Source organism: Zingiber officinale, chromosome 1A (genome assembly GCF_018446385.1).
Source record: "Zingiber officinale cultivar Zhangliang chromosome 1A, Zo_v1.1, whole genome shotgun sequence".
Classification (NCBI taxonomy): domain Eukaryota; kingdom Viridiplantae; phylum Streptophyta; class Magnoliopsida; order Zingiberales; family Zingiberaceae; genus Zingiber; species Zingiber officinale.
Window position 1 is genome coordinate 24,666,433 of NC_055987.1, and position 11,714 is coordinate 24,678,146.

The 11,714-nt window shown below is 35.8% G+C and overlaps 2 protein-coding genes across 5 annotated transcripts; one reads left to right on the top strand and one right to left on the bottom strand.

Annotated features, from left to right (window-relative positions):
• The first annotated feature begins 2,146 nt into the window (after positions 1-2,146).
• On the top strand, positions 2,147-5,401 carry LOC122021213 (PRA1 family protein A1-like). 3 transcript variants are annotated; one of them, XM_042579320.1, is made up of 8 exons: positions 2,147-2,438; positions 2,823-2,863; positions 2,981-3,059; positions 4,342-4,428; positions 4,507-4,595; positions 4,669-4,740; positions 4,817-4,954; positions 5,042-5,401. In XM_042579320.1, exons 1-7 carry the CDS (start codon positions 2,281-2,283, stop codon positions 4,918-4,920), a joined length of 630 nt encoding a protein of 209 aa, XP_042435254.1. In that variant the 5' UTR covers positions 2,147-2,280; the 3' UTR covers positions 4,921-4,954; positions 5,042-5,401. The 3 variants fall into 3 exon arrangements, with proteins under 3 accessions (XP_042435254.1, XP_042435236.1, XP_042435244.1); XM_042579302.1 differs by having other exon boundaries at positions 2,148-2,438; positions 5,184-5,401; XM_042579310.1 differs by having other exon boundaries at positions 2,148-2,438; positions 4,817-5,401.
• Positions 5,402-7,095: 1,694 nt separating this feature from the next.
• On the bottom strand, positions 7,096-9,838 carry LOC122021232 (probable mannose-1-phosphate guanylyltransferase 3). 2 transcript variants are annotated; one of them, XM_042579330.1, is made up of 5 exons: positions 9,709-9,838; positions 8,847-8,976; positions 8,445-8,507; positions 8,099-8,338; positions 7,096-8,030 (listed from the first exon to the last, which is right to left on the bottom strand). In XM_042579330.1, exons 2-5 carry the CDS (start codon positions 8,955-8,957, stop codon positions 7,359-7,361), a joined length of 1,086 nt encoding a protein of 361 aa, XP_042435264.1. In that variant the 5' UTR covers positions 8,958-8,976; positions 9,709-9,838; the 3' UTR covers positions 7,096-7,358. The 2 variants fall into 2 exon arrangements, with proteins under 2 accessions (XP_042435264.1, XP_042435270.1); XM_042579336.1 differs by lacking the exon at positions 8,847-8,976 and having other exon boundaries at positions 9,709-9,803.
• Positions 9,839-11,714: the final 1,876 nt, after the last annotated feature.

An 11,714-nucleotide genomic window follows, 5' to 3' on the forward strand; every position in this document is an offset into this window, starting at 1 on the left:
CACCTAGCTTCACTCACTAGGGTTTTCCATCTGCCTAGCTTCACTCACTAGGACTTTCACCTAGCTTCACTCACCAGGATTTCCATCTGCCTAGCTTCACTCACTAGGACTTTCACCTGGCTTCACTCACCAGAATTTCCATCTGCCTAGCTTCACTCACTAGGACTTTCACCTGGCTTCACTCACCAGGATTTTCCTTCTGCCTGGCTTCACTCACCAGGATTTCCAACTGCCTAGCTTCACTCACTAGGTCTTTCATTTTGCCTAACATCCCAGTTAGGACTTCCCAGTCAAGTATCCGGTCAACCTTGACCTACTTGACTCTTCTTCAATCAATATCTTATTGTCAAACATCTAAACCCAAACCAAGACTCGGCTTGGTTACCCAGGTCAACCTTGACCTGAGGGATATTGCACCAACAAAGATGACAGTTTAAAATGTACTTATAAATTATCATTATTCACATATTTTATTGGCCTTTATAAAAATTTAAAATATTTATAATTATCAATATAAATTAGTTTAGGTGACATTTATACTCTTCCTTATTAAGATAATAATATGGTACACGTAAATATCCATGAAATATTTTTTTATGATATTTTCGATATATTCCTATATTTAAGGCACTTTTAAAGTTGTTATACAAATGTCAAGAATATCAGAGGACCTATGCCAACATCGCATTTCAATAAATTTTTTGATGATATCATCATAATTTTAGTGTCACTAAAAGTATATTATAAGGACATTTATGTGTATCCTTAGAAATCTTATTTATAATAGTGATTGTTCTACTGTTCATCTTCTTCTCCATTTTCGCTCAGCTACTGTTCTAACTTGAGCATCGAAATGTCTGTGCTAGAGACCCCCTCCCTGGCTCAGTGACTAATGCTTTCTTCTCCCATTTCCTGTCTTTACTGCACAGGTTCGTCCGTGTGATTAGGGTCTTCTCATGGTCAACATCAAAGCCACTTAGCTAATGGGTGTATCGTCTTCTTTGCTTTCAGATAGGATCACCTATCAAATATCTCACTCTCAAATATCATAAATGTTATAATCGAATATCTCACTAACAAAATATTTATGAGTTCTACTATTATTTTATTAATTTATATTTAAATAAAATTAATTATATTTTACCAAACGTTCACATTAAATTAAAAAAGGGCAGGCGCCAGCATTTTTTTTAAATAAAAAAATAAAAATCATCTAATAAAACTTTTTATCTGGTAATTTTTAATATACCCATCCCCTTCTCATGGTAGAGATTTATAGTTTGAAGATATTTAGAGAAATATCATTTCGCAATATCTCTTAGTGTGGATGCCGTTAATAAACTAATTGATTTTTAATTGTTATTATTATTATTATTATTATTATTATTATTAGTTGGCATAAGATATCTATTTTTCGAATTGATTAATTTTAAGAATGATCGATTTGATATTACGAAAATTTTTCATGATCATCAAAATAAATCAAAAGGTACTTATAGTGATCTATATAGATGATCCACTTTCTCACACCTGTTATTCATTGGAGAAAAAATCACTTGCAAGTCAGCATATCTAACTCTCGACCTTCAAATTATTAGAATTCTCACTTGGAGGGGTCCGTCTAACAACTGCCATGTAGATTTTAAGTAATTTGAAATTAGAAGATGGATAGATTGGTTTAATCCAATTTCCGAAATACTACCAACTCTGATAAGATAGGATCGTGTGTAAATTCCAACAAAATGCAATAACAATTTTGGCCATGTCAATTGAGATGGTGTACTGTGAAAAAAATAGTTTCCTTGAAAACAAAATCTCATGGAGTTCTTTCATGAAAACAAAAGAAGCGAGCTCAATATGTACTTAAGCCATGCCCAATTTTCATGGGAAGCCAAGTAATTCAATTTTATGAACTTTGTGTGAAAAATATTTTAAATATGACTCTTTCCTCCTAAAATATATGAGATTTTTTTTTTTATAAACTTATTAAAGTACTTTTTTTTTGACCTTTTTGAAAAATGCTTCAGAAATACTTGATTCAATCTTCGAGACGATTACAAGGCCAGGTGGACCGGGGCGTACGGCCCTTAAAATCCAGGACGGTTCTGGCATGGGCCGGCCAATTGGCATCCTACTACTTCACGGCACTGAATATGCCACTACTCCCCTTTGAAACTCCTTGATCTCGTTGAGCTTTTCTTCCCCAATTTAGTCAGGTTCGCTGCTTTGGCTTCGATTTCTAGGGTTTCAATTCTGGAAGCGAGGTCAGTCGAGAGAGGTATGGATTGGGGAAGCGTGACCGCGGAGGATCTGATCGACGCCTTAAGGGAAGTTGATTGGTCCTCGCCACCGCGCCCTATCTCGGAGTTCTTCTCCCGGTTCACCATCCCTAGATCATATTCCAAATGGACCAGTCGATTCAAATGCAATCTTTACTAGTAAGGCCGATAGATGAGATAATTGCACCTCCTTCTTGGTTCATTGGGATTGCCTACCAAGTTTTGATTTATTTATTTAAAAAAAAAAAAATCATATTACGGTGCGTTCTTTTGAGGATATTGTTGCACCTAAAGTTCCTCCCAGATATTGTAGACTTGCACAGATGATAATTGTTAGCATAGGAAGATGAATTCTCTGTATTGTTAACTGAGTTATGTCTTTCGCAGTGGATTTTTTGTTTGCGGAAGTTTTTGTTTCCTCGCGGATAATCTTAGGCGTCTCAGTTAGACGTTCGACACTAGCCAGTTCCCTTTCGTATTCTGAAATATGATTTACTAATTAAGAATATTATCTGAACTTCATATTGTAAAATTTTATTGCAGCTACAGAACGAATTACTTCATCCTGATCATTTTCGTGCTTGGTAAGAAAATTGGCTACGCCGTGTCTGTTCTTTTAACTGAATTTATTTGTTAAAATTTCTTTATTATATTAAGTCTGACCTCTTAATGCCGACCTATTTTCCAACTTCTTACTGCAGCAGTGGGATTTCTTCTGAAGCCTCTTGCTGTTGTTTCGGCCTTTCTCACAGGTTTAAGCATCACGTCTTTAAATGATAGGTAAGGCTCTTCCTATAATTAAGATGCTTCAGAACTATGACGAGTTGATTCTCAATTTTTTCATCACTGGAGAAGAAATTTATTTCATATAAAGGAAGAAATTTATTTTATATAAAGGAAAAAAAGGGCATCACTTAACACATGATCCTTTCCGCTAGTTGATAATATTTTTTATCCTGTTTTATTTAGGTGGGTCTTTTATTATCTCGGTTTGCATACTATTCTTATAACGACGAAAAAAATGATACGACCTAAGTTTTTGGTGGGGTTTATGAAATGGATGCTTTCTTTGCTACAATGGAATTGAAAATCTGTCTCCAACTCTTGATTTTTCACTTTATGCACATTTGATCTCTTTATCAGATCTCTCCCCTTTTTTTCCCTCTTATGGGATGCAGGTCAATTTCCTATCAAACACCTTCGACATTGCTCACTGTTTGGCCACTTGTGTCTGATAAGAGGGAATTGGAAGAAGTGGTCATCATGCTATTTGTGTTGCCTTCCTTTTTTTTTTTAAAAAAAAGAAGCTGATACAAGAGTATCTCTTCTATCACATATTTATACAATAGAAGTCTGAGGATACAGCCGCATTCTAACAGAAAGAAAAAGCTTAGGTCATAGGCATTATTGAGAACTAAACCAACTGTCTGTATAGGCAGCTATAAGTCAAAATAAAAAATCTGTTGCCTGGAAGGCATGAGTCGCAGGGATACAATTTTCAGTGTGAATATAGTCGTGTTTATGTCACTTATATAATGTGAATCATGTTTTATGGAGCTGGAATTCTGTCCCCTAATCTCCATCTTTCACCTTAAGCACATTGGATCTCTGTTTCCGATCTCTCTCCATATCATTTTTCCCTAGAGAAATGCAGGCCAATTTTATATCGACCACCCACATTGCTAACTGTTCAGCTTCTTTGATTATCTAATGTGCATGATGTTTTCACCTTTGGTGCTATAATTCATTTTCAGTATGCACCTTTCTGGATGCTTGTCTACTAGAACTTTTTGTTTGATTAATTAACTCTAATCCAGCTTAATTATGGGCAACTAGTCTTCCTACGTGTTGATAGGTTAAAGTTTATCTTAATATATGGTATCTATTGTAACTTCAACACACATTAAGCCATAGAATTGACTGTGCTAGAGGTTGTTCTTAGTCCAATATTGATCATAACTGACAATTAGATATCATTTCTTTGTTTTACACTTTAAACACACCATCTCTTAACTTGTAAATAATTCTGCACTGTTACTCTCTAATGGAGTGGTTTCCACAGCTTTGCTGTTACTTTTAACGAGAAAGCAACAAGGGCTGTCAGACAGTTTTCTCCCCATCTAGCTGCAAAACTGAGGCCCCCTATAACGTAAGCACAAAATATTCTTTCTACATTATTTACCTGCTTGTTATGGAGTCGATTTTATAATGGCATAAATATTCATAGGCCAGTAATTCGCGGACGATCATCGACAAAAAGAGCAATCCATATATGTGGCCAGCCTCGTTGGGTGTTTGTTTTAATATCCTCAATTGGTAAGTTCAAAAACTCATCTTTTGGAATGACAACTTTTCTGTGATAACATTATGTCTTAAACCCTTGTCACAGCTAGTTGTATCCTCTGGTTGACTTCTTGCAACCTCCTTTCAGTGCTTTGGGCACTCAGCATTGGGCTGCTTGGTACGCACTTGTTCACATTCACGTTTATTGAACATTGAAGATTTAATTTAATCTCACAGTGATTGGGGTTTTGCAGCGACAATACTTCATGCAAGTTTCAGGTCACCCAACCTGAAAGCACGCCTCAACACATTCCGTGAGGAATTTCGAGCAGTATGGCGCAATTACAGCGAGCTATAGTCACTGAGGTGAAGATGACTATTTTCCCTGAAAGGTAATTTTATTCTCATGTCTTCAGTGCAAAATGGAAGGATATAGCTCCAAATAGACAGTATGGCCTTACCATTTCATCTTGTTTCAGCTTTGCACCGTTATTCAGCTCCTCTTTAGTCTTATGATAATGCTAGTCACACAAGATTCTCCATTAGAAATAAATCCTTCACGATATTGATATCTCGATACTTCCCACAGTCTAGTTAGTTTCTTAGTTGTGACACTTGTAGGGCTGGATGCTTCTCGTTTCCTTGAGAAGAGCAATTCTAGTTGAACTTGCAAAGAAGGCTTCTCCTATGTAACTTAGATATTGACGTTGTTCTTGTATGATGCATGGATGTTAAATGTTCATAAATGTTTGCGGGTAATACATAATGCAACTGAATCTTTCCATGTAGGATCCGGCTTGAAACTTTCTAGTTTTGCCTTACTAAAAAAATCTTGTACAGAAGCTGGTGTAAGACTCGCTACCTTGTCAGTGTCTGTTCTAGTACAAACTGATAAATGATAACCCTAAATGAATAACTCTTTTAGCTCTGATTTTAGAGGGGAACTTTGCTATTGCTGATCTGTTAGGGATTGAAGGTAAACAAATAGTTAACATGTTTGCAAATGCCAACAACTTTCATAGGGGTCATGTACAACAGCTAATAGGTCCCCCGGGATGAACTAATGGCTAGTGCATGGGGTGTTACCACCATGAGGTCTGGGGGTCAAATCCCAGTTACTAGTCGGGTTCCTATCCTCTCCTATGCACTAGTCATTGTTCACGTTAGTAGCCACTCATGATTTATCTTCTTCGTGTTGGCACAGGAACGGATTGACGACGGTGTTGGGATGAGCAAATCTCTTTTTGCCACCATGTACAATAGCTAATAGGCCCTTAGGTAAGTTGAGTTGGTTAATACAAGGAAGAGTTGCTATCATAGGACAAGGGTTCAAATCTTGACAAAGTCAAGGAAAAAAAATCTTCCTCATATTAGCCAACGATAACTTTCCCGATTTATCTCCTCACAAATAATTGTGAGGACGACTCCACTGGAGTGATAGATTTCACTTTAATGCTACTATGTACAACAGCTAATAGATAGCTAAGTTTATGGTACGAATAGGGATGATAAAAGTTGATAGGATCCATTTAAATGATACAATCTAACCCATAATATTTTAGGTATAGATTTTAAGGAAATTCTTACAAATAATGAATCCAGTGTAAACAAATTACTCATCTATAGTGCTTAGTGCGTAGCGTAACGGATTAGAGTTATTTATAAATATATAAATGTTTAATTGATTAGTAATAAGTGTAATGAGCTATTTATAAATATATAAATATTTGATTATTTAGAATACCAGCAATTCATATAATATAATATAATAAATTAAGATGGTGTTTATAACTTGTAAGTGTGTAAATTTTTAGTGTCTTTATTTAAAATTTATTAAAAGGATCTTTATTTAAAATTTATTAAAGGGATTATGCCATGTGATTTATTTACAACTTATTTATTTATTTTAATTAAGTGATCATATTACACAACCAATTTATGACTTGTATAATTTATTTAATAAATAGATTATAACGAATTTAAAACATGTCAATTCGTTTGAAAAATGGTACTTTTTTGGGACTTCAATCAGATTCTCACCTTTAAACAGTACTATTTCATAATGGATGGGTTAAAAAAGCGTAGAAACAAATTCTACCACAATTTCATATCCTCAAATGAGAATTTTCAAAATATATTTTATAAAATACTAAAAGATGAAAATTGTTTGCCATATAAATTGACTTGGCTTGTACTCTGCTGTGAATTTCAACGGTTTATGCGTCGGTGTCAAATAGTCAGTTCACATTTATTTCGCCCACAAAAAGTGATGTGATAATTCAGAGAGGAATCTCTTATCCGACAGAGACTGAATTGTAATTATTCAACCGGCGATGCAATGCAAATAAACTTGTCAGAAACTCCAAGATCCTTGGCTGAAGAACTAAGCAGCAATTAGTGGCTGCAAACATAGAACGCTGGGCAGCAGAACCTAACAGAGCCGGATTCTGTTCTCAGTCAACTTCACTCAGCTTTAGTAAAATGCTTCTGTTGGGTAAGAATTCAACTTTTAGACAACAGAGGTTTGACAAGAAACAATCTTTTATTTAGTGCTTTATTACATTGGACAGAGCGCAGAGGCAAGGAAAATAAACAGGAGCAACAAAAAAAAAAAAAAAAAAACTCTGGAGCTTCAGCGCTCAACATTGTATTGTACAACTTATGTCTACAATCTATCGCTTGTGAAAAGAACCACAGTAGTACTCAGGAAAATGAAAGAACAAGACTAGTGATTGCAATGGCAAAGACACATACGAACGGATAGCTGGTATAACACCAACAAGTGCGTTTCACCTCTCACATGACTATCTCGGGCTTCAGGATGCTTGATTTGATTTCTTTATGTGGGAGAACAACCCCTTCATTGCTATACACCTCATCGGAAACATGCACGTCCTCGCCAAGAATGGTCATGTTTTCTATCCGTGCCCACTGCCCCACTGTCGAATGCCAACCAATGATGCTGCCGGAGATGCATGCGTGCTTCCTAATTCGAACACCTCGCATCACAGTGCACCTTGATAGCCTAACTCCAGACTCGATCACGCATCCAGGACCAATGGCAACATCTGGCCCGATGAGGCATCCGTCGCCTATCACAGCATTCTCATGGATCAGGACATTCCCTATGATATGAGAGCCAGCCGCTAATTTTGTTGATGTTTTTTTCCGCAGCGAGTCCAGATAGAGCCGTAGGCCTGTGATGTAGTCCTTTGGCTGGCCGATGTCCATCCAGTAACCTGGCAGGACCATGGCATAGAGCTGTTTCTCAGCTGCTATTTTTGGGAAAACTTCCTTCTCAATTGAGGTTGGTCTCAGATCAATACGGTCCAAGACTGATGGATTCAACAAGTAAATCCCAGCATTGATTTTGTTTCCAACAAATATTTTGGGCTTCTCCACAAATCTATCGACCCTCCCATTTTCTTCATCCATCACAACAACACCATATTTGGATGGTTCGTCAACCTATGAAGTTAAAAAAGGGGTAAGTCATTGGAATAAAGTGGAAGAATAAGCAACGAAGAGTACTATACCTTGGTCACCATCACTGTTGCCTCCCCGCCATGCGATTTGTGGAACTGAATTAGGTTAGCAAAGGGGTATTCACTTATGACATCACTGTTGAGGACAAAGAAAGGTTCACCAGAACCATCAATTAGCTTGTCTCTGGCTAACGCCAAGGGGCCAGCTGTTCCAAGCGGTTCAGTCTCTTGCGAGCAAGTGATTTTAATTCCAAGCTTATCCTCAAAGTCTTTCAAGAAGCTAATCATGACCTAAAAAATTGCAAAGATCAGAAAAGGTAGACCCTAGAAAAGGCATGAATTTCCTCTTGAATCTGAAAATAACAATGTACAGGGATAGATGCGTCGCATCTTGTACCTCTGGTCGATAATTGATGGCCAAAATGACTTCTGTAACTCCAACATCCTTCAGCGCTTCAATCTGACCAGCATTATAGATATTAGTAAGACGAAATCAATTAATAAGTCACTCACAACTGGAATTCAAATGACAATGCAAAACTTCACGAGAATGCAAGACATCAAGGCACATCCCCTGTTGTATGAGCTTAGGTAACAAGTTTTTCAAGTGCATAGATAAGAATAAATTTAACTAATTAAGCAAAAAATGGAATCTAATTCTTGAGAAAAGAATTGAAGTTTCTCAGTTCAACTAAAAGTGAAGCAAGCGCTTGGGTAACATCAAAAAAATCCCATCCCATGATCTTGACAACTTTATTTAAACAGTGACATGAAAGGGAGCGGAGCCGGAAACATATACCTGATGAAGGATCATTGGTTTGTTAGCAAAATCAACAAGTGGTTTTGGGAAACTAAGCGTTAGAGGCCGAAGGCGGGTGCCAAATCCTCCAACAAGAATGAGCGCTTTCATGGTGTATAATTTATTTTCCCTGTGGATCAGATGCGAGATCCATAGATCAAAAACAAGCAAAATTAAACAATAGAAACATTTGACACGCTCCCACTAAAAAACTAAAGCATACTATGTACTCATCATCAAGAAGCCAATATAAGTTCACAACTTTTATCCAACAATTTGGCAAATTTTCTAACCAACTTTCTCCATCCGCTTCATGTACGAATGCTAGGTTGTCATTGATGATTTACTTTCTTCCCTTCGGTTGCTACTGAAATAAATTTGATCTTAGTTCTCTCAGAAGTCAACTAGGATCTAAAGACTAAATTCCGAGCTAAGCCACAAATACTGGAGAGAAAAAAGAAATAAAAACAGATAACTCAACCCAGATCTAGCCAAGCATCGACCAACTAAGAAAACAACCCAAATAATACAACTGAGAAAAAAAGAACAAGGTCATTATCTTAAAAGATGAATTTTGGAGTCAATTTAAATTGCTCACTGTCATATAAAAATTGCGAGCACCTTACCGATCTACAAACCCCAAATCACCTCAGAAGCACAGAGATCAAAACCTAAACTCGCCGGATCTTTCATGAGCCTAGTCGTAACAATCCTAAATCTCCACGCTTCATGATCCAATTCTTACGCACATACGAACGACACCCCAATGAAAAGAAAGAGAGCTCTCGGAGATCCGAGACAAGAACAAGCAAAATGAGAGCAACAAGCAAGATACAGTGTGAGAAGAGGGTTGGAACCTCACCAATAGGAGAACTTTTAGTCAAGATTCCGGCGGGAGGACGCAGATCATGGGGAAAGAGAACCGATCTCTCCGCGGCCCACGGGCAAGACGAGCCGAAGAAGGAGAAGGACTTCAACGCACCCCTTCCTCGTTTTATAGTCCCTATCTGATTTAATTTTAAAATATCCATTTTATTTATTTATTTATTTATTAACATCACAAAAAAAAACATAAATTATTATGTAATTTTATCCAACGTGGCACGATCTAATTGGACCACGAACTTAACAGACGAGTTATGCTAAGTACTCAATTAAAAATTAAGAATTATCATAGAACAATATTGTTAAATTCTTACATTTTTATTTTTATTTATTAACTTTTTTTTATATTTATTATCTAATATTAAAATAATTGATTAGATATCATAAAAATTCTTTACTAACTAATATAAAAAAAATCAAAAATACTAAAAATACTGATAGCAGAAAGTCTACCAGTCCAATATTTATATTAATTCACTGTGAAAAACACTTAAAAGTCGTACCAGAATTTAATCAAATATACTTAAAAACCATTCCATTGACCCGAGCACCTCATATTTTCTAATGATTCGTGGTAGGCATAAATTTTACTTGTACATGACTCGATTTCCACGTGAATTTAAAATAATATTTTCCATCTACTTAATAAAAACAAAAAAAATAACCAATTGGGGAAAACAATGAGCAATTAGCTGTCGCTGACAAAATAATTCCAAAAGAGCAGAAGAAATAAAAGAACGGCGTCGGATTGGGCATGTGTGCGCAGGCGTGCACCGCATTTTGAGTTTCGACAATGACGTAGATGGCAAATAATGAGATGTTGTCTCGTCCACGTCTTCAAGTCCAGCTATTGCTCATCCATTCTTCCAAAAAATTACAAGCGGATCCTCTGGTTCATAAACTCTATCTGTACTTTACGGATTAAAAAACTAGACCATAAAGATTAATTAATTAATTTAAATGAACTCCACTTACTAAATAGGTAGGATATATTTAAATCAACCAATAATGATTCGTCCTCTATACTATACTTTACGGTTAAAAAAATTATACCAACAAAATAATACAAATTTCTTAAAAATTAAACAAATCACACTCTTTCATCATGAAAATTGATTTAGATTAAGTTTTTTTTTTAAAAAAAAATCTCAGGCTAAAATATACTAGTTGAAATGATATGGGATTAAATTCTAACTGTTCGTTTAGTTTTCTAAATTATATTCATATGCTTAATCCACTATATTTATAATAATAATTTTTTTAAATATGACTTGATTATTTTTAATCGGTTGTTATCCGTGTTTAAAAGATTATTGTTTTAAATATAGTATGTTAATTGATATTTAAAGGTATAGATATGATGAACGATATACAAATTGATTCAGAGGGGCAAAATTTATATCATACAGGTGATTTAAATATTTTTAAAGTTGTCTATGTGATTTCGATAATATGAAAATTTATCTACGTGGTTCGATAATTTACGGTTGTTTAATAAAGGCATGTATAATGGCTTCCACATTGACTGTTTTTAATGGGCGATTCTACCCGAAAGAGGTGAAGGTGGTTGACTGGGAAAGTGGCTTTGGTGCTTACCAAATGACGATTGCTCACTGTTCTTAGTATCACAAAGAGTGTTAGTTATCGGGTCAGGGAAGAAACTGTAGCAACGAGCGTATAAAATTATATAGTGTCACGTATCTCCGTCTGTGGATGAAGACTTTCTTTTATAATGCCATTGTTGTGTCTATTCATGAATTACGAAGCACTTCCAAAAAAGGATAGGCCATAAAGTGACTCTGACACCTTTTTTAAAATAAGCCCGCAAATTTTTGTGATTTGATAGGCTGAAAACTTCGAAAGTGTGCTTTACCTATAGATATTATCTGCCCTCCGTGACACAAAATACCAAAAAAACATAGTAATTTGTTGGGCTATAAGGCTCACAATAGACTACTTTGACCAACTAATCAAATTAGTAGT

Excerpts from the sequence above, each read along its gene's own strand:
- LOC122021213 (XM_042579320.1), top strand. The coding sequence starts at position 2,281 with ATGGATTGGGGAAGCGTGACCGCGGAGGATCTGATCGACGCCTTAAGG. Across the intron at positions 2,439-2,822 it reads TTCAAATGCAATCTTTACTA|CTACAGAACGAATTACTTCA; the intron begins GTAAGGCCGATA and ends ATTTTATTGCAG. Across the intron at positions 4,429-4,506 it reads AAACTGAGGCCCCCTATAAC|GCCAGTAATTCGCGGACGAT; the intron begins GTAAGCACAAAA and ends AAATATTCATAG.
- LOC122021232 (XM_042579330.1), bottom strand. The coding sequence starts at position 8,957 with ATGAAAGCGCTCATTCTTGTTGGAGGATTTGGCACCCGCCTTCGGCCT. Across the intron at positions 8,508-8,846 it reads AACCAATGATCCTTCATCAG|ATTGAAGCGCTGAAGGATGT; the intron begins GTATATGTTTCC and ends AATGCTGGTCAG. Across the intron at positions 8,031-8,098 it reads CAACAGTGATGGTGACCAAG|GTTGACGAACCATCCAAATA; the intron begins GTATAGTACTCT and ends TTAACTTCATAG.